We start from the raw sequence: 22299 nt of genomic DNA, 5'->3' as shown, positions 1-22299 counted from the left end.
CACCGCAACCTTAGCATGTTGGACAGCAAGTTATCTATGAAATACACAGGTCAACGCAGTCTCATCCGCCTGACCCCCCCCTCCTCCCCGGATCCGGCAACGCAACAGTGGGGAAGCTCCTTCGAACATCTGGCGGCCAAAGCTTGTAACAACCTTCCCCTAAATCTTAGGACTGCCTCATCGCTCGAGCTACTTAGGGTAGGACTCAAGACCTGGCTGTTCAAATGAACAGATCACCATGAAGCAGCCAGCTACTCCAGCACCTTGAGACCCTCACGGGTGATTTGTAGCACTTTACAAACCCTCTTGATGATGATGAAACAAAGTTCTCAATACTGGCCAGTCAAACATTACCTGGCAGGTGGGCTAAGGTGGCCACAAAATAGTGCTTTATAAAAAATGTGTGGGGTTGACTTAGTGGCCACTGTACATGGGTCAGCTAGCGGGATATTGCCCAAAAAGCCCACGGTTGCCCCTTGAGTACGGCTGGCGTGTGCCCTGGGGGGAAAGAGGAAGGGTCTTAGCTTTGTGGTAGCGAGTCTAGATACAATGTTCTATCCACCCATCTATGCCCGCCTTTGAGATGGGCTCGCCCTTGTGAGGGTTTGCAAAAGCTACTAAGAGCTGGTCAGACTTGCAGAAGTACTTAATCCTGGCTGTACAGTATATGAGAGCAAGGTTAACATCTAGGGTATGGAGGGCTCTAACTACTATAGAGTCTGGCTGTGGAAAGAAGACGGGAACCTTATAGTCTGACTGAGGTAGAAAGAGGATACGACCTTATGGAGGAACTTCAGATTTGTTTTGAGAACCACCCTGTACCTGTGGACCACTGTAAAAGGCTCTGACAGGTTAAGTGCCTGCAACTCGGCGATGCTTTTTAGGGATGTTAAGCTACGAAGAAAGTTACTTTCCGCAAGAGGAACTCCAAAGGACAAGAGTGGACGGGATCAAAGGGGGGGGGGGGGAGGGAGGGTGATGAGCCTGGTGAGGACTACATTATGGTTTTATGCAGGGGCCCCCTGTATGGTATGATTCTTTTGAGGCCCTCCAGGAATGCTTTGAGGCAGGAATCCTAAATAAGAATAATCCCAGTTGCATGTAGCCATATAGCAGTGTACGGGAGTCCTACAGGTGCAAGAGATTACAAATGAGGTCCTTGACACTCTGCCACATAGCAGGCAGGCATAATAGGTAGGTTTACTGCAACAAAGTCATGCACTCCTGCAAGTGATGGAGCAGATGGTAGCAAAACTCTAAGACTTAAGGTGCCACAATGCCAAGTTGAGCTGTCAGTGTGCCTGATCCAGCCTTGTCACTGTATGAGAAGGCCAGGCCAGTTTGGGAGCTTCTCAAGGGAGCTGATGGATACCTGGAAGAGCATCAAGTACCAAGAATGCTTGGCCCAAGTGGGGGCCATGAGGATGTGTGAGGAACGTTTGTGCATCTTCCTTACCATGTTTGGAAGAGTGAAAAAGGAGAAAAAGAGCAAGCAAATATCCCTGAACAATTAATCCATGAAGCATTGCTTATATTTTAGGGAAATCTGGAGACAACTTTGGGCATTTTGCATAGTTGGGGTTGGAGAACAGGTCTATCACGGACTTGTTGATAAATCCTACTGAGCAGAAGGGTATATATAATCCGGAGGGGAGGTGAAGATGGGGAGAATTGTAGATGGAGTTGAATTTTAAAAAAATCAACCATCTCATAGAAATGAATATCACTACAAAGCATGTTGACAATAAGACTAAAATAGTAACGGAGACATGTTAGAAAGATGAAGGTGGACAGCCTGTATAAGTGGCAAGCTTGAGAGATTTACTGAGGAGGAGGGTAATTACTCGTACTTCTCTTTTGCAAGTAGAACAGGGAAAGTGTATGAATGAGGCATTTTTTGTATTGAGTGCAGGGGGTGTATACCTACTATTTAGCTCCACCAGTTGGTTTCTCTTTACATACATCATTTTAAGAAAGCAAATTTTGAGAATATGCATAACACACTACAACATATTGTTTCAGAAATATCTCTATGGTATTAGCATTGATACTAAAAAAAACAAGACAAAACAATGATATAACTTTGAAATGGATATAGTGTTTATTCATAAACGGCTTCACAAGTAAACTAAATAAAAAAAGTTTAAAAAAATAACTACATCTCTCATGAATTAAACAATCTGTTTAAAATCAAAACATACCTGTGCAGCAAACTGCCATGCTTCTTGTAGAGGACTTTCGGATGGAAATTGGTTGGTGAAGGAAGAACCATCTGGAAGGCGGAACTGTATTCTTGTTACAGCACTAAAGAAGTAAGAGTTCACTTTATTTTACTACATTTTTAATGACTCATCAGGAAGACAAGAACTAGTTTGAGGAAATTCTGAAAAAGTTTAATTAAGTTCCTGACATAAAACCAGTTACTTCCCTGTACACTGTGGTTCTCCAGTATAGAGATCTTTCATAGATTCACATGCTTGAATCTTTCATGTTGTCATGGTGGGAGACCCACAGTAATAAATTAAGCAGTACTATTAGAAGTACATTAGAAATCTTTGCGAAAGATAATACATTTGTAAACCAATCTACATCATTAGAATATACCCTAAATCAACCAATCAGACAAGCCTCAGACCCCATCTCCCCTGCAGAGCCACCATACCTCAGATTTCGAGCACAAATGTGACTAAGAGAATAGAAGCAGGAGGTATAATGTGTCAAGCCTAAAATGGGGTGATGGGCAGGCCGCATGTGAATCTATGAAAGATCTCATTACTGGAGAACCAAAGTGTACAGGTAAGTAACTTGTTTTTTCTCCAGTATTGAATCTTTCATAGTTCCGATGCTTGAATCAGACTAGCTAGCAGTAATAAAGTTAAATTTAAAGATTTAAAGCGATTAGGCGAAGACACTGCTTAACGATACACATTTTTAAGGAAAAAAAACAAGTTATGTAAAAAAACCTTTTCACAATATAGAATCAATATTGAAAATATATGCATTTATATATATACAGAAACAAAGGTTTGCCTTCTAGATGAAGACGCACTCAGCGGCAAAATCTATCATTTATTAGATTGCAATGAACTGCTGAAGGCCAAAGACAAAATCAGGCCAAACATGTTTCGGGCTTCCCTGCCCTTGATCACTGGCCAACAATGTCAGGCAGCAGAAAGACTTCACCATTCTCCAATCATTGTGTTTAAATAAACATGTCCGCCCCAAGTGGGCTCAGGTGAGTTTCAAGTGCATGCTAGTAAGTGAAGTCCAATATTGATATCCAAGTGGATTCGCTGCTAAAAAATGTAAAATGTCACATATTATTACCCCAGTGGGTTTGTTTGAGTTCCATCCAGCTAGCTCACTGCAGAACTTTTAACCGCTCTGCCACTTCCACTCGTGGCTTAATCCATGCCACGGCAGACCTGCTCAGTTCTCGCAGCGGTGCACTCTTCACGGCTGGGCCGGCCGTTTAAATGCAGAAACAAAGGTTTGCCCTCTAGATGAAGACGCACTCAGCGGCAGATTCCATTATTCATTAGACTGCAACGGACTGCTCAAGGCCAAAAACAAAATCAGGCCAAACGTGTTTCGGGCTTCCCTGCCCTTGATCACTGATCAACAATGTCAGGCAGCAGAAAGACTTCACCATAATCCAATCATTGTGTTTAAATAAACATTATATATACACAAGACAAAAGATTTGAAAACAGCAATGCTAAGGGCTAATAGCCGCAGCAGAGATGAGTGTTTACAGGCATCTACCATCAACACCATCGCTACCCATTCTGATACCCCACACAATATATCTGAACCTATGAACTCAGTCAGACTGATAACTACTTACAGTCGCCAGGAGAAGCAGATAAGGAAGATTATTTACAAGAATTGGCCTATAGTTTTATCAGACATGACACTATCTCAAACTTTGCCAGAACTTCCTACTCTAACCTTTAGATGTGCTCCCTCGATGAGGGATGCACTTGTTAAAACAAGCCCAGAGGTTAGTGCCTCTAGCACTTGGTTATCAAAAAGGACAGGATTTTTCAAATGCAGCTCGTGTCGAGCCTGTAAATTTGGAAAGAACACTAAGAGTATACCACTGCATTTGAGTCTAAACCCATTAAGATCCAGGGACATTATACCTGTAGAACCGAGTTTGCGGTCTACGTATTAGAGTGCACATGCCATCTGCAATATGTTGGTAGTACAAAGTTACAGATTTTTAATAGGATGCTCCAACATCTGCGTGCAGTGGTTAACTCAGACCCTAATTATCCGGTTGCACGACATTTGAAATTAGTCCATAACAATAATCTAAATGAATTGAGTTACTTTATAATAGGTTCAGTACCCAAGTCAATCAGGGATGGTGACCGGGAGAAGAAACCCCACCAGTTAGAGTCCCAGTTCATCCTGTTATTACATACTAGGATGCCCAATGACCTTAATACTGGAGAGGACCTGCACAATTTCTTATAGGCTGGGTATGCAGTGGTTCTATGGTGTTCTACATATTTCTGTTTTAGGCCGGTTTTTCACTTGGTTTTAACCTAGTTTTAACCTGGTTTTAAACTGGTTTTAAACTGGTTTTAGCCCCTCCTTTTTATGGTACTGTACCCTGTTGAGCCTCAACATGAAGTAAGGATGATATCAATTGATTTGCATTAGCCATATGTTGTGCACTTGCACTTTATTTCTATATGAATGATACTAGTACTGTAACTCAATTGTGTTAAATTTGCCTAACGCTTTTTTGCACCCAGTCGTGAGTTTACCGTGCACTTGCACTTTATCTGCATATGAAATGGGCTTGCCTCAGGCTTTATGATTTTACTGTGGCCAACTATTACGAAGCATAGTTGGCATTATTTGACGTTTTGCACATTTTTGCACTTGCACTTTACTTTTAAACACTTTTCCTTTGAGTAAGTAATAGTGACATCAATACTGTTAAGGGGATGTTGTAAGATCATTTCTATTAACTGAAGCTGTAGATATGTTTCAGGCACTTTCATTCTGCCAGTGTTTGTGGATTCCGGTATGCCTAGAATTCGTAGGTTGTTTCTGCCTGACCTCGATTCCAGGTCTTCATTTTTAGCTGCAATAACTTTTAAGAGGCGCTCCATTTAAGAAGTTGTTCCTTGCGCCTAGTGAATGTGTCCTCCAGGTCAGAGATTCGCTGTTCTTTTTGATGCGCTCATCGGGTTGATCAAAATTGTGCATGATATTGTCCATGCATGTGTACATAGCGTCCATTTTAGTCTCTATGGAGGTGAGGCTACTTTTCACAGTGAGTAGGAGTTCTTTATGGTCCTCTGTTTAGGTTTGATTACCCGTGTTTGGCGCCTCCGCCATTGTGAATTCAGGCTCTCCTTGTATTCGGGTAGGTTTACAAGTCTCAAACTGTAGTTTGGTTTGTTTCCCGTCAGCCTTTCCCATGCTGCTATCCCTTTGCCCCTCTGCATATGTCTCCTCCCTGTGGCCAGTTGGGGGGTAGTGTTCTGGGTCTAGTATGTGTGCTCCTTATACCACTATTACTATTATCTTCACCTCTGCATGGGTACAACGGGTCCTGGGTGGCGTGCTTTGTTATTCATGCAGGATTTATGTTGGTTAACAAGGTTGCCTCTACACTGGCCTGGCATATGTGTCTATGCGGCTATGACGGCACTGTCTTTCTATGCCCCTAGTTAGGGTGGCTGCCTCGGTCTCTGGGCCTCATGGGTTGAGCCCACCGCGTCAGTCTCTTTTCCCTCGTTGTGTGTGCCAGTCGTCACTTTTTGCGGTTTCAGTGACCGTGACTAGGCCTGATATTGTTGCAGCCGAATCCTTTGGGCTCTCAGACTGCCCCACCGGCGAGGGAAGGGAAGCACTCTCCCAACAGCGGTTGTATGGGGCTTCGTGTGTTTCTCTCTGCCCACGTGAGGTCTCACTTGGTAGCACCTTATGCCCCCATCCAGTTTGTTTCTAGCTCCTCACAGGTGTTTTGGCTCCTAGGTGGTCTTCCTGTTGTTCACTCAGGCCTTGTGCTGTTCTGTGAGGTCGCCTCCACACTGGTCTGGTGTCTTTGCTTTTGGGGGCTCTAACGGCGCGATCTCTCCTTGTGCCCAGTAAGAGTGACTGCCGTTCTCCCAGGGACCCAGGTGTTGGGCTCACCAAGTCGGCCTCTCTTCTCACGGATTGCGTATTGGCCGCCGCTTTGCGTTTTGTTATTAATGCGCCTGCCCGACTTGGGCCTTCAGTCTGTCCCTCTTCGGGCAAGGAAAGGGGAGTGCTCTCTCAGCTTCAACTTTGTGGGGTTGTGTGTGCCCTTCTCCGCCCGGCGGTGCTCTTTACATCGGGGCTGCCTTTGGCGTCGCAAGCGGGGGGGATGTGTCGGCCGTCACCACCACAGCTCACGGCCCCTTACTCACTGTTTGGTTGCTGTCGGGGGTAGTGGGCCTCCGCATCTGGTTCCCCCGGCCACCGAGTCTTCCTTTCAACTTGGGGGTTGCTCTGTTTATCACAGCGCGGCGGTTTGTCGGACTCCTTTCGCAGCAGTCGATCTTGTCCTTGCTGCTGCGCCTCTCAGCCCACCGCGGCGGTGGTAGCAGTCGGGGTCATGTCGCAGCCACCATCTTGGGATCGGACCCAAGCTCGGCGCTTCGGGCGATTTACTCCCTGTTATGGCTGCCTCTGTCGGTTCTTTTACCCTCCTGGGTTGCCACCGATGTTCCGATGGCTGCCGCCGCGTCAGTTTCGCTATTTCTCCGGCATTTGGACAGGATGCTAGCGATTATGATTCCTGAGCTGCAAGAGCCTCACACAAGTGCGGCCATCTTGCTCGTGCGCCCTTTAGCGCCCCTTATATTTGTTGTTTTGTCTGAATTCACTGTGTCTAACTGATATTAAGAGCACATAATTCCTCAGAATAAACTCCAAACGGGGTTAGACCTGTCCAACACAAGCCCTTAGTGACCGGTCATATAAAGGTCGAAAGATGTTGACAGAGTACATCTTATCTTCCCTGCACTCTGCTCTACTTTACCACACCCTGGTAATACACGTTTTTAACAATTCCCATCACATCTATAATAAAGAGAAACTAGGTGTTCCCAAGGTATTTTATTATGAATACACCTTATGTTACTATCCGAAAGTGCTCACTAGAACATAGTTGAATCCATCCTAGTTTATAGACTAGGTCATGAGACCTGATGATGAAGCATTCTCACACTCACACACTCACACTCTCTCTCCATATGCCTAGGTCCAGGCTATGCTGCTGCTCCTCTTCCTAACAAAAATTGGGGAGCAAAAGAAGAAAGAAAAGTGATAAACTGGGCCACGTGAAAAGCAGATACCACTTTTGTAAGAAAGGACGGGCAGCATACATATAAATGGCAGCCATATTGTAAGGACCCGAAGTTCTCTGAACCTATAAGCCGAGGTTGTTGCCACCAAGAGAACAGTCTTCAGAGTGAGAAGTCAAACCGGGTAACTGTGCATTGGCTGTTAGACCTTAGGGTGTGCTTAGCCCAAACCTTTAGTCTTACTCCTCCATTTTATTTCTGCCCTCGTTTTTGCTGGCCTCTGGACTCAGTGAATTAAATGCTACTAGATGACAAGCAGCTCTGATTATGCCACCCACTTAAGTAGCCTTTTAAACATGTTTCAGGCTGCCACTGCAGAGCCTGTGTGTGCAGTTTGTTTTTTTCACAACATATTTTATTGTTGACATCCAATACATTACAAGGGCCTCGTAGAGCGCCCACTGCAAAGACAGAGGGTAGCACATCTATGCATGAACATTTTCAGTAATAGAGAATTGGTTCCACAAAAAATACAATGCAGAAAAGGCTAAGGACATAACAGAAGGAGAAAAGAAAAAGAAAAAGAAAGCACACAACTGTGCCACATTACCTCCATTCACAAAATATATGAGCCTTGTATAGAGAGAAAGCCTCTGCCGGGCTTGGAGCGCGACCAAAATGGCCGCAAGCTTGTAGAGCTCCGGCGCATCGGTGCCCTCATCCTACAATTTACCCTGTATGGGACCCCCATAGCGGTTGAACACAACGGCGGAGATGGCTCGCTCACCCCCCGCTGCAGCGGTATGCTGAGCGGAGCGCGAGGTTGCGGAGTGGCGGCTTGGGATCGCCTGAGGAGAGAGACCGACGGCTGGGGGGGGGCGCTGGAGCTCTGCGGCCGGCTGCACACGCTACTGTGCACCGCGGCTTGCTGCGTGACCCCTGGGCCGCGACCGTTGGAGCGCTGGCTGTGGTGGCCTGGTGGTGCGGCGGAGATCGGACTTCGAGGGAATACTGTGTGTTCGTCAGAGGCCCGCACCGGGAGTACATGCAGTGGAGCAGCGACGTCTGGCAGGTCAGCGGAGCGGCCAAAGGTGCGGGCGCCGGAGGCGGCTGGTTCCCGGGCGGGGGGCCTCTTGACTGACCACCGCTGGGGGCGGGACGCGCCCGGAGCCTTGACGGAGGTGAGCCCCGCGGCCCGGGGCCCGCCGGAACCCAGTAGCCCGGAGGGGGCTGCGGAGGGGACACGCCCCCTGCAGCGGTGATCGCTTGGCTGACCCGGGGAGGAGACAAGCGACAAGGGAGGCGGCGCGGCCCCGGTGGGACCTGCAACCCGGGAGACTCGGCCCTTGAGGAGGTGGCAGACGAGGGATCAGGGCGCCTGGCGCTCGACGCGCTACGAGACACCCACAGACGGCAGGCACTTTCTGGCTCCCCACACTGTGGCGCTTGGATCGTGACGGTGACCACTGGGCCGGGACGGGAGGCCGCTTGGAGGTATTCGGCCGCTCCTCGGCAGGCGGCGGGGTTGGGGCACCGGCTGCGCCTTGGGTTGAGGAGTGGCGCTGACTGAGCCGGAGACATTGGGTGTGAGGACTCGAGCGTGGAGGGGTGGCCCCGAGGAGGACTTCTGAGACGCCTGGTGGACGGTCTCTGGGGATCACGGTGGTCTCGAGCCCGAAGTACGCCGAGAGGAGCGTCGCTTGCTCCGGGACTGCCTGGGGCCCCCTGTTGGACTTGGCCAGTTTTGCTTTCCCCCCCCCCCTCTCTCCTCCGCGTCCTTCTTCGGTGCAGTGCACTGGTGAGTGCGGTGGGGCCCTGACACGGCGGCTGGTTCCGGGGAGGAGAGGCCTGCTGCGGCTGGACCGGGCCTATCTACTGGTGGACTGGACTGCGGGCGGATGCCCGCTGCACAACAGTTGGTCATGGGCCGGCTGCGCAATGCCCAGAGAGACAGCCGGGCCCCGGTGGCCGGACTGGGCCCTGTCCCAGCGCCTGGAGATCCTGATGCGGCCCCACCCACTGCTCTACTGGCCGCTAAACTGGACTCGGTGCTGGCGGCGGTGGAGCGGATCGGCTCCTCGCTTGAACAGACTAGGTCGTCGCTGGAAGCCCGCATCGACAAAGTCACGGTTGACTTCACGCTGCTCCACCGCCAGTTGGCTGACAAGGTAGTGCAGCAGGAGCAAACTCTCCAGGAGGTGCGACCAGTTGTGTCTACTCATACAGCCGCCCTCCAGGATCTCATTGACCGAGTCCATGCATTGGAGGACCGCGCAGACGACGCAGAAGGGCGCTTTCGGCGCAACAATGTGCGCGTGGTGGGCCTGCCGGAGGGCGAGGAGGGGAGACAGCCGGAGCAATATGTGGAAGCGTGGCTACGCAACCTGATCGGATCGGAGATGCTTTCCCCGCACTTCGTGGTGGAACGTGCCCACAGGATCCCTACACAGAGGCCCGCCCCGGGGTCTCGACCGCGACCCTTCCTCTTCAAACTCCTCAACTATCGGGACAGAGATGTGGTGCTCCGCGAGACCAGGAGCATAGGCGACATCACTGTTGGCGGCGGACGGGTGCACTTCTTCCCGGACTACACCGCCCTGGTGCAGAGACGCCGCAGCAACTACCTGGCGGTGAAGCGTCGCCTACGAGAACTGGGGATGTCATATACTCTCTTGTTTCCCTCCCGCCTGCGGGTGATCACCACAGATGGTGCCCGCTTCTTCGACACGCCATCTGAGGTCTGGGACTGGCTGGAGGACACGGGGCGCGGTGATGGCCGGCGGCCGCGGAGCCAAGAGGCCACCACGCCGCGCCGCAGGAGATCTCGCCAAAGGCAGGGGAAGAGGCAACGGCGCGCGGAGGGACGAGGTCTGGGGGTGGCTCCCAGCCCGGAGAAGAGCAGACTGGAGAGACAAGATGCGCTGGCAGCGGTGACCACTCTCGGGTCGCCGGACGGCGGGAGTGGAGACACTGTCCAAGAGCGGGGTGATGCGTTGACCAGCGGCTCATCCTCTCCATCAACTGTGATCTCAGACGACCAGCCGTTGCCGCTGGTCACTCTGCAGACATCAGACCAAGTGATGTAATATGAACAAATTTTGGGAGATCTGGGGTCGTTGCTGGATGTACTCCTTGGATCTGGGTCCTGCAGCCCTCAGACTGACGCTTGGTGACTCCTGACCGTGCAGTGGGAGGAGGCCTGAGCTGCGGGTGGGAGAGTCCTTGCTGCTGGAACTCTGGGGACTGGCGGACCAGGTGCGCTGGGGTGGATGCTGGACTTCTGCCCCCCTGCGGTGGGGCGGCCACCCGAGCTGAAGTTCACCTGCCTTTGTGTGTGGCGTGGGTGAGGGGTGGGGGGGGGGGGGGGGGACGGGGGGGAATCCTTCCCTCCCGGGGCCGGCGCTGCGCTCTGATTCTGGGGGTCCCTTCACATCACATATACACAGGCACCTTTGCAGAGGTGCACCCGCGCGTAGGGATTCTCACTCGCCTACCCCCTAGCCACAATTGGGCTTAGCTCTGCTTAGTGAGCATTGTTACATGGTTTGGACGACTGCCCGTAGAGGGGTTTGCCCTAACAGTTCAGTTGGCCTGTTTGGCCCGGTTTTGCACACGGCTTTATGGTGGTGCGTAGTTGTGTTGAGGTGTTTATGTTGCAGCTTTCTACATAGTCAGGCGAAGGCCCGCCGCTCCCCGCCCTGGAAGGGCGTCCCTACTCCCCTGCCACAGGCTTACCCTTAGTTTTTTCTGCACGGCTGCTACAAATGTAATTACGTGGAATGTCAGGGGCATGCATACACCGGCGCGGCGATACTCAGTTTATGCATACATGCAGCGACATGCAGTGGCAATCGCTCTCCTGCAGGAGACGCACATGACAGCTGGGGAGCTGGGTAGGCTGCGTGCGCGCTGGAGGGGGCAGGTACATGGCACCACGTGCTCGGCGCACGCTAGAGGCACACTGATATGGATAAGGGCGGGCACCCCGTTTGTCTGTCTGCAGGTGTTGGTGGATCCTGGTGGGTGGTACACCTTAGTTCATGGGAGACTAGATGGACAGCAGGTAATACTGGGGTCCCTTTACGCGCCGAATGTGGAGCAGCCATCCTACCTGGCCAGCCTGTCGTCGTTATTGGAGCTGTTTGCCGGCCTCCCCTGGCTCTTGGGGGGAGACTTTAACTCCGTGCTGGATGTGCACATGGACCGGTCCTTTCCGCCCCTGCGGGGCACACAGGTGGGATCGAACGCCAGGGCCCTCACCGCCTGGTTGTCCCACTGGACGCTCACCGACCTGTGGCGGAATGCCCATCCGGGCGACCGCGTGTATTCCTATTACTCTGCGGTTCACGGCCTCCATGTTCGGTTGGATAGGGTGGTGGGCACCCATTCGGTGCTTCCGTGGGTGACCCGAGCGGAATACATGGGTCGGACGCACTCAGACCACAATCCCCTTATATTGGGACTTCGCTGGCGGCCCGATAGGCCCCCGGTGCCGACATGGTGCCTCCAGACAGCGGCGTTGGAGGATCCGGAATTTCGGGACTCCCTGGGCACTGCGGTCGACCAGTATTTTGATCTTAATGAGGGCTCCACGGATAGTGAGCTGATAGAATGGGACGCGCATAAGGTGTGTATCAGGGGCCACTGCCTGGGTGCGACCTAGAATATTCGGAAGCAGCTGGCGGGGGCTCTCGCCTCCGTGGAATCTCGCCTCCTCTCGTGTGAGGTACGTGGTGAGGGGGGGACGCGAGTCACCTATCTGACCTCAGGGCACAACATGCCGACCTCCTTGAGAGGCTCCGTTGCCTCAATTATGCGGCTCACTCGGCCCGGGTACACGCTACGTCGGACAGGGCAGGGCGACTCCTGGCCTGGCTCATCCGGCAGGAGACGGCCCGTACCCCCGTGGGTGCGATCACGGGACCTGATGGAGTGCTGGTCCACACGCAGTGGGAAATCCACCAGGCATTCACGGCCCATTACACCTCTCTGTACCGGTCAACGGGAAGGAGGAGTGCGTGTGATCTGGATGAGTTCCTGGAAGCGGTGGAATTGCCTGTGGTTCCGGAGGAGTACCATGAGACCCTGGAATGCCCCCCTAGGATGGAGGAGATAGGGGACGCTATTGCCTCTTTAGCTTCAGGGAAAGCGCCGGGACCGGACGGACTCCCGGCGGAATACTACAAAACTCACCGTGAGTCCCTGATCCCTAAACTTCACAGTCTCTACTTGGCTGCCCTGGAGGACGGCACATTGCCAGCATCGCTGATGGAGGCTTACCTGATTCCCCTGCTTAAGCCGGGGCGGGACGCCTCGCAGCTGGGGTCCTATCGCCCGCTCGCCCTGCTTAACACGGACTATAAAATATTGGCGAAGGTGCTGGCGGAGAGATTGGCGCCGGTGGTGCCCAAACTAGTGCACAGCGATCAAAATGGTTTTGTGCCCAAACGCAGCACTTCGCTTAATTTACGGCAGTTCTTTCGGGTGATGGGGGAGAGCACCCGACAATGGCCCAGGGCGGGCTGTCTGGTCCTGGACCTCGAGAAAGCCTTTGATTGCCTGGAATGGGGATACCTGGTGTCGGCGCCGTCGCGGTTCGGATTGGGGCTGGGCTTCCTACAACTTGCGGCTCTGCTGTACAAAGGACCCACGGTACGAGTGCGCACGGGCCCATATGTTTCGGACTCCATCGTAGTCGGCCGGGGCACTAGGCAGGGGTGTCCGCTGTCACCCCTCCTGTTTGCGCTTGCAATGGAGCCGTTGGCGGCGACGCTCCGTGGGGAACTTGCGGATGGAATCCCGCTGGGGGACGCCACTCACCAGGTGTCCCTTTATGCGGACGACCTCCTAGTATATGTCAGGGACGTGTCTTCCATCCCTGCGGGGCTGGACCGCATCCTACACACCTTTGAACAGCTCTCAGGCCTCCGAGTGAACGTGGCCAAATCCTGCCTGTACGCCTTCGGGGACGACGTCCGGGACCCCGGCTACTGCCTTGGTGGAGTGCGGGTACAGTGGCAGCCGGACACCTTTCGCTATCTGGGTGTCCAGATATATCGCCGCCCGGCGGATTTAGTGGAGGGTAACCTAGGGCGCGCTGTGACCGCGATCCGGGCTCAGATGGCATTTTGGAGCACGCTTACCATTTCGGTGACCGGCCGAATAGCGCTTGTTAAAATGGTTGTACTGCCCAGTCTGCTATACTATTTTGCCAACTTGCCGGTGTACCTACCGGTGTCCTTCTTTGCGCCCCTCACACGCTCCATCCGCGACTTTATATGGGGAACGGCGCGCCACAGGGTTGCGCTGCCGAAACTGTGCCTTCCCGTGGGCCAGGGCGGGCTCGGGATGCCCTGCCTGGAGCATTACTATCTGGCAGCACAGCTGCAATGGGTGGCCCGCTGGCTGACAGGTGTCGAGAGGATACGGCGACAGTGGAGAATCCGCCGCTGTCATTAACTGAGCTCCTCAGGATTTTTCATCCGACGACGGGAGCACTGAAGCCTGAACCGTTGTTGTTAGTGGTGGCCTGTAAAAGCTATCGCAGAAGTCTCCGGCTGACGCGGGCCACGCTCCCATACGCCCCGGCCATCCCACTGGAGGGTTCCCCTTGCGGGCGAGACACGCTGGGAGCTGCGGGATTGGCACGCGGTGGATATTCACACAATGGAGGACCTATACCACGAGGGGGGCCTCTTGTCGTTCGCGACCCTAGCAGAAGAGACGGGGCTGGCACAGGGCCAGTTTCTCCGTCACCGGGCCCTGATAGAGACACTGGTGGGTCACTGGGGGGCTTGCGGGTAGAACCGGAGCAGCATTTAGTACTGCAATATCTCCATGTCATGGGCCGAGGAGGGCATCTGATCAAATGGTTTGCTGGGGACTTGCGGATCCATGCGGCGCCGAGTCTGGGGGCACTGCGTGAGAAGTGGGAGGAGGATCTTGCCCGCCCTATGGTAGACAGGGAGTGGGAGGGAGCGCTGAGGGGGCCGAGGAGGGTGCCTCGAAATATGAGATTCCGTCAAATACAGTTTTTTGTCCTACACAGGGCCTACCTCACGCCGGCCACCATTAATAAGTATTTTCACCGAGCAGATGCGTGCTGCCCCCGTTGTACGGCGGTTGACGCCGACCTGATCCACATGCTGTGGGGCTGCCCAACGCTGCAGATATATTGGCAGGCGATACATGGGGAGCTCCGCAGGTGTACGGGCCGGGAGATTCCATCTGAGTGGCCCACCTACTTGCTACATCTCTTTCACCGACCGCCCCCGGCTAAGGTGGCCTCTCGTTTCCTCGATCTAGGGATAATAGTGGCTAAGCGACTCATCACCAAGCGCTGGAAGGCAGATACTGCACCGCATGTGCGAGCGTGGCGTAGCTCTTTTATGGTGTGGGCGAAGGCAGAGGAGGTGGCGCTTCGGCGGGAAGAGACACTGGGCCTTAGAGCGACGCCCATCGCAACCCAGTGGGGGGAAATGAGGCAGACCCTGTTGCAATCGGAGGAGGTGGCCCGGGGGGGGGGGGCAACGATGCGCTGTAGGAGCTGCATTAGGCGACGGGGCGCTGTTCCCCTGGTCGAGATGCCGCGCTGGTGGGAGCGACTGGCTTAATGGCGAGGATAGTGCGAGCCGCAGATTGGAGATCAACGCCTGACCCATTTTGGGTGGTGGGGGCCGGGGAGGGTGGAACCTGATGGGAGAGGGGTCACGGAGTGGGGCCGACTAGACTAGAAGATATGAGCTGCCGTTGTAAATTGTTTTAGTTGTTAGACTGTTGGAGGGACAGCTACCCAGTTGCAGAATGGGGAGTATAGCACTGTTTGTATAATTATTTGGGGAAGCACTGAGAATAGCACGCAATTGGCACCAAAGGTGGTGCGCGGATGCTCTCCACTAGGGATGGGGCCATAACATCACGAATGGAGGCGGGCTTACTTATGACCTCGCAGGTTATACTTTGGGACACAACCACTTACCGTCCATCTAGTGTAACGCAACATGATTGTATCAGTTGTACATCGGATCCTGGCTAAATGATTTATGTAACAATGCTATTTGATGAAGTATGGTGTAATGTGTGGTTTTACCTGCAAAAAACCTTTAATAAACAGATTTCTAAATAAATAGAGAGAAAGCCTCTGCCATCTATGGTCGAATTGAATACCAGCCTTACGTAAATATAGGTCAATTACAGTAAAAGTATAGGTTCCTCAGCATCGGTGTGGGGGGGTCTAAATATAGTCCCCTATAATCAGCCCACCTCTTCCAAATTTTGTAGTGTTTGCGGGGGCACCCTCTGGCCTCACAGGTTTTCGGAACCGGCATCGGATTATTTGTAAGACTGTTTACAGCACAGCCAGTAAGTGTAAAGGAAAGTAGGATGACCATGCAAGAGGGTATTTGGAAAGAACTTAAGTAAAGGATGCAGATCTGCAACAACCAAAAGCTTTCAGAGAGGAGGGAAGGTGCATGTGAATCTAAAGCACTACATGCTATGAACAGATGGTTAGAAAATATGTCACATATTCTGTTCATACCATGTGTAGTAGTAGATACATATGCTCTGCATAGACTGTAAAACAGTCCTGCTCCATTTGGGGGTTAGCTGAAGCGTGTTGAAGAGGACTAAAAGAGTTCTTAGGACAGCATAGCAATCTCTAGCCTGTTGGTGTGCTAAAATATCCACACAATGTTTCCTAAATGTGTGTGAAGTGGACCGTGAATGTGTGTGAAGGGGACCAGGAAGCCGCCTTGAAGAGGTCAGCCAAGGATATGTTGTTGAGGAAAGCTTTTTCTGCTCCTTTTTAGGTCGAGCCTAGAACAGCGTATGCGCTGCTTGCTCGACTTTTAGTAAAGGGGTAAAAAAAAAAGTGCTACCAGATGCTGCTATGGCTGGCCTAGAGCTTGAGTGCATGTGCGCAGGCACACGTTTTGCGTGCCTCTCTCCGCGCTTCAATTCCCTCCCCCTCCCCAGATCTCGTCACTCTGCTGGCCTCATTAAGTGCAATTAGTCTGGTTGCACGCGCCTCTGCACTTTTCAAGCACTCGTGCTTCTTTTGTGATTCTTCCTGTGTCTGGCTACCAGGTAAGGACCGGCAAAAAAGTTCCCCGTGCTCTTAACCGATACTGCAAGTTAAACTTATTCTTTTGTTTCTTTCATTTTATGATTCAACTTGTTTACAAGACTCACATTTTCTTTCCATCTGCTTTCTAAAAAAACATCTTTTGAATTGCTGGGTCAATTGAAAGTTTACCTATGATAAAAGCGTTCCGAAAGAAGTCTTTACTTTCTTTCTAAATATTTCATTGCACACAAATTGGTCAAGATGCAGTGAATGATTTATGAAGTGGGAACTGCCAAGACTTAAGTCTATCTCCTCCTTTTAAACATTTGTTTCTGATAATTCGGTTCCTGACGCTTCAGAAGATAATGCGAATATTTTGCACCCTTCTTTCTATGCAAGGAATGAGCCCCCACCCCAAATCAATCTGCGTATTACTTGAGCTATGGGCGAAATCTATGCTTTGGTGAGCCAAATTCATTCTCGAAAAGAAAACTTAGCTTCTTTACACAGTGGGGTCTATTCCCTAAGGCATTTTGGAGTATATGAAAATTCACTCCTGTAGCACTATTTTATGTACTCTTGCATGCGTTTTGGAATTGGCCCCAAAACTTCCAACTACCTATTGTTAAAAGTGTGAAGAGGGCACAGTACATTATATCTGTACTATGGTTATTCCCTTAAAATTACCATTTTATTCTCATTTAGATGTTTTTGGGGTAATTCAAAAAGAATCCAAGAGTGCGTAAAATAGTATTACAGGAGTATGTTTTTACATACTCCAAAATTCCCTTGAGAATAATTGGTCCCAATGTGTTTACTCCAGAAATACCACCAATTAATATCAGAGTCAATCTTATCACTAAGTCGTCCATAAAAAAAGTTAGACCTCAATAGCTTGCTGGCTTGGACAACGACCCATCTGCCAGTGTCCCGGTTCTCTTGTCTCATTCACAGTTGAGGTTATTGATGTGTTTTCAAAGGTGAACTTTACCTATAAACAACCACTAGCTTGCATGATGCCAGAAGGTGCGTCCTGTTATGGCAGACCTTTCAATAATAGCATACGAGCTGTGGATTCCATAATAAGAAAACTCCCTCCAGCCCCCATTAACAGTCCTGCAGAATGCACTTTTGGAGCAAGCTTTTTTTCCCCTTCTACACTGACTCAGTTCAAAAACAGATATCTTCTTTAAACACTTCAGAAGGCAAGGGCAGCCTCTGAAGTGTATAACATTATCCCACTGGGACGAAGAGGGCTCTCTTTACATCAAACACCACTTTGGAGTTCTAAGTCTAGACAGTGCTAAAGAAAGAAAGTCTATGCTCCTTGTCTGAATGTGAAACAACTGGAAATTACTGCAGCCATTACATCCTCCAAAATTCTATGTAATCTCGACGAGAGTCCAACCCTAGAAACAGGTCCTATGCTCTGACAAATACAAACAAGCATTGGCTTAGACAATAGGTCTCGCCTTTGGGACTGTATAAGTGTTTAGCCATGCAACAGTTGATGTTGTTGTACCAAGGATATTATGCTGCATAACTAAATACTTATAAGGTCCCAAAGGCGAGACCTATTGGCTATGCCAATGCTGGTTTGAAATGAGGATGGGGAGTGGAGGCAAAGTCCTTTTAGCCTTAATGTGGCAAGTATGGATATACCGGACGAACCATCTACATAATCTAGCCTTTGAAAGAGTATATCCTGAGTGTTGCTTGGTGAGAGCGACAAAAGAAATGCAGAGTTTTACAAAAGGAATTGGTCCCATCAATAAAATACATGAAGGAATGCTTGACACAAGGGTGTACACAATGGCATTCTCTGCCACAGAGTCTGGCTGTGGGAAGAAAGCAGAGAGCTCAATTGTTTGAGATGGACAAGGAAGGAATTGTGGAAGGAATGTGGGGTTAGTGCCAAGAACAATTCTGCCATTATGAACCTGAAATAAAGGCTCTTCAAGGGAAAGAGCCTGCAAGTCGCTAACAGTTCTTAAAGAGGAGATAGAGACAAGGAAAGGAATTGTAATGCCCACTAATGTAGGGCTTAATAAGAAGAGCCCAGGAGTCTGGTAGGGATATTAATGTTCTAGACAGAAGCAATGAGCACCTTGGGCAGACTAACCCACTTGATGCCAGAGTCGAAGTGCACAAAATTCTTAATAACTGGGATTTTGAATGAGAAAAGTGTTACTCTGTTTGCTTATAAGCCTCAACAGTGGCTAAGTGAGGGCATATGGAAATATAGACTAGGCCAGATTTCTTTAGATGAAGGCGGTAGCAGATGATATCCTGAACTGCAGGTTGAAACTTTCTATGTGCTTAGATATGCAGTATAGCTTGGGATAGCTGTGGTGAGTTTGCAACGCTTTGCTTTGGGAGATACATGGCTGTCATGTTGTCTCTCTTTATCAACAAAACTTTGTGCTGAACCAGGTGAAAAAAGGCCCAGAGAGCTACCTGAAAGGCCAGGAGCTCGAGGTAATTGACGTGGAGGCCCCTTTGTTAGGGTGACAAAATGTCCTGAATAGTCAGCTGCTGAAGATGAGGTCCCCACCCCTAGAGGGAGGCATCTGTGGCGATAGTCACCTACAGAACTCGGTCCGTGATGGGCCGGCCCTGCAACAAGTTATTTTGCCACTGCAGAGAGCAATAGGTGCTAGTCAGCACCAACACTATATACTCCCAGTGTTGCTCTGCTTGAGACCATTGTGTGGACAGGCATTGCTGCCGCATGTGAAGCCTGGAGTGGGGAGCTATGGCTATGGAGGAGGAAATCATTCCAATAAGGAACCTAACTGTTCTGACTGTCAAGTGACAATTTGGCTAAAAAAAGGCAGCAGGTGGTAGAATGCGTGCACTCTTGACAGGCTCAGGTAAGCCTTGGCGGTGTCGGAGGTGAGGACGGCTCAAAGAAAGGGTTGAAACTGAAAAGACGGAAAGTGAGATTTGATAATATTTATCATGAAGTTGAGACTGTGGAGGAGTGATACACTGGTGTGAGTGTGATGGAGGCACTGCTGTTTTCTGGCACTCTTGATCAGCCAATCATCCAAGTACAGAATACGTGAATGCTGTTCCTTCTGAGATGGGCGGCAACCATGGCAAGACATTTTGTGAGTACTCAGGGGTGAGCTTGAATGCCATCACTTTAAATTGATAATGCTGACAACTTACCACAGAGTAAGTGTCCTTCATATCGAGAGCCGTCATGATGTCACCTTGCTGCAGCAGGGGGAAGACATCCTCCAAAGTGATCCACGTAGGAATGTTCTGAGAGGGTGTACCTCGAGTGACCTGAGGTAGAGTACTGGCTTAAGAGATCCATCATTCTTGGGATGCCAAAGTTCAGGGAGTACACCCCATTGTCACAATGCTGCATTGGTACTGTTGCTATTACTAATTTGAGAATAAGCTCCTTAACCCCTTTTTAAATAAGCCACTCGTGTTCTGCGGGCATGGTGTGTTTGCAGGGTTGTAGCTTAGTGATGGCTCTTCTGTGCCCACCTTGGTTCTCCCTTTTAGGTTGCTTCTGCAAGCACATCCGCACATAACACTTTTGTTTTTGTGATATTTTAGAAATCGCTGTACATGTTTTGTTATTCTGTGACGCCACCTGGGATTTCTTTTGCACATTTCGTACAAGGACGTTTAGATTACATAACACCATGTTGTTTTCTGCTCAGTCAGCGACAGCGCATAATGTTTTAACACGGGAGCCCAGCTGCAGCTTTGCAACACAATAGTTTTTTCATATAACTGTGTTTTGTCCCTTTGTGGGCAGAGAGGAGAATTCCGGCAGAGAGACCTGTTCTGAAACGAACACACGCCAACTATGGGGTCAATCAATCAGGGATTTGTAAAGCGCACTACTCGCCCGTGAGGATCTCAAGGCACTGAGGGGAGGGTGGAATTTGGGCAGCTTCGCTCATATGAAGAGCCAGGTCTTGAGGCTCTTCCTGAATGCTTGCAGGGTGGTGTTTCGTCTGATGCTGAGGGGGAGTTTGGCCGCCATGTAGGAGAAGGATCTTCCTCCTGTTCTGGTTCTGCGGATGCGTGAGATTTCGGCCAGGGCAAGGTCGGCGGAGCGGAGGTTCCTCATGGGGGCGTAGAGGAGATTAGTTTGTTGAGGTATTGGGGGCCGGTGTTGTGGAGGGCTTTGTAGGTGTGTGTGTGAGCAGCTTGAAAGTCACTCTTTTCGATGGGGAGCCAGTAGAGGACTACTAGGTGCTGGGTTCTTGTCGTGGGATGCAGACGATGAGTCTGGCTGTGGCGTTTTGGACGGTCTGGAGTTTGTGGAGCAGAGATTTGTTGATTCCAGCATAGAGGGTGTTCCAGTTGTCCAGTCTGCTGGTTATGAGTGCGTAGGTGATGGTCTTTCTAGATTCAGGGGGCGGGGGGATCCATTTGAAGTCCTTGCAGGGTATGCGGAGGGTGTTGAAGCACGTGGAAGATGCAGCGTTGATCTGTCAGTTTATGGTGAGGGCGGAGTAGAGTATGATGCCGAGGTTGCCGGTGTGGTCCAGGGGTGTGGGAGGGTGCCAAGGGCAGAGGCCACCAGGTGTCGTCCCATGCAGAGGGGGTGGATCAAAGGACAAGGACTTCCATTTTCTCCGAGTTGAGCTTCAGGCAGCTGCTGCTCATCCAGGAGGAGACATCCTTCATTCCTACTATGAGCTAGCCCAGATTTACGTTGCCAGGTACTGATGAGGTAGAGAGACATAGTCCCTCCATTGTGACATCGTAAGGCACAGTTCTGTTTACCACCAAAATCCCTGCAACAGTTGTTTGGTGGTAATGCAGTGAGCTTCAGGTCGTAACTGTGCTGAATAATAGAGATGACCCACTGATCGTAAGGGTACCCTTAGCAGTGTCAGTGTCCTTTTTCAGCTTTGAGCATCTGATGGACCTGCAATCCAAACAAATGTTTTCCATCAAATGGTGGGTTTAGGAGATGCTGTTGTACTTCTTGCTTAAAGCCAGAGACATGGACCAAGGCATGATGCCTGACCAAGATGCTGGTGTTAATATCCCTGACAGCAGTGTCCACTGCGTCAAGAGTGCAGCGGATGGTGGTGTTTGAGATAGTTTTGTCTTCGGCCATGATCTGTTGCCCAAGCAGTTTATATTGGTAAGGAAGATGTTGGAGGAGTTACTCTATTTCATCTCAATACGCCCCTGTTGCATCGGGAGAGTAGACCAGTAGAGTTTGCATTCAGTCAGTGTGTGGCTGATTGTACTGCAACTCTTTTGCCCACTGCATCGATCATCATTCTTTTCTTATCAGGAGGTGGCGAATCCCCTGTACCCTGACAGTTGCCACATTTCTGTGCCATGTAGAGCATGAGGGAGACTGGTGGAATGTGGGTGGGTGAGGGTTTCTACTTTTTATCAACCCTTGGTGTGATAACCTAAGCCTTGGCCTGCTCTTTGAAGGTTTGGGGTCTTGAGCATCCTCTTGAACATGGAAAAGAACTGTAGGGTGAGCTGTGTTTTTTTTTTAGGTTTTCCACCAGGTAGTAAGCGCCCTCCTAGATTATCTGCATGTCTACTTTATGAAAAGCAGCAGTCCTCTGTATAACTTTGTGGTACAAGTTGGTGTCATTAGGTGGGGAAGATTTCGCTGGGTGCAGATCAGGGTCTGGGACACCTGGGGGATCAACATCATAGTCGTCCCTATGTTCTGATTAACAGGGAGCTTCATAGGATTCCTGTAGATACCGTGGACTGCCCCCTCACTGCATGAGTGACGTGACCTCGCTAGTGAAGCAGTAGGAGGTGGCACTTATGGTGTTGGCAATGAAGGCGATGTAAGAGGTTGGGCAGGAAGGGGGCTGGTGCTCCTATCCATATGTTTTTTGTGCTTTGCAGAAGGCATGGGTTCCAAGGCAATTTGCTCCTCGAAGGGCAGAGATAGACAGACACATAGACAGACACATA

General features: G+C 50.5%; 1 protein-coding gene across 2 annotated transcripts in view; it reads right to left on the bottom strand.

Moving 5' to 3' along the window:
* Positions 1 to 22299, bottom strand: part of UBXN4 (UBX domain protein 4) — a 225517-nt gene that overhangs the window by 76927 nt on the left and 126291 nt on the right. For both annotated transcript variants that reach the window (XM_085647528.1, XM_085647529.1), the window contains one exon: positions 2202 to 2304. In XM_085647528.1, the coding sequence (XP_085503654.1) occupies positions 2202 to 2304 (103 nt within the window). The remainder of the gene's footprint in view (positions 1 to 2201; positions 2305 to 22299) is intronic.

This window comes from Triturus cristatus, chromosome 3_2 (assembly GCF_964204655.1).
Source record: "Triturus cristatus chromosome 3_2, aTriCri1.1, whole genome shotgun sequence".
NCBI lineage: Eukaryota > Metazoa > Chordata > Amphibia > Caudata > Salamandridae > Triturus > Triturus cristatus.
The sequence above is the reverse complement of the archived record's forward strand: the minus strand, read 5'-3'. Positions and strand labels throughout refer to the sequence as shown.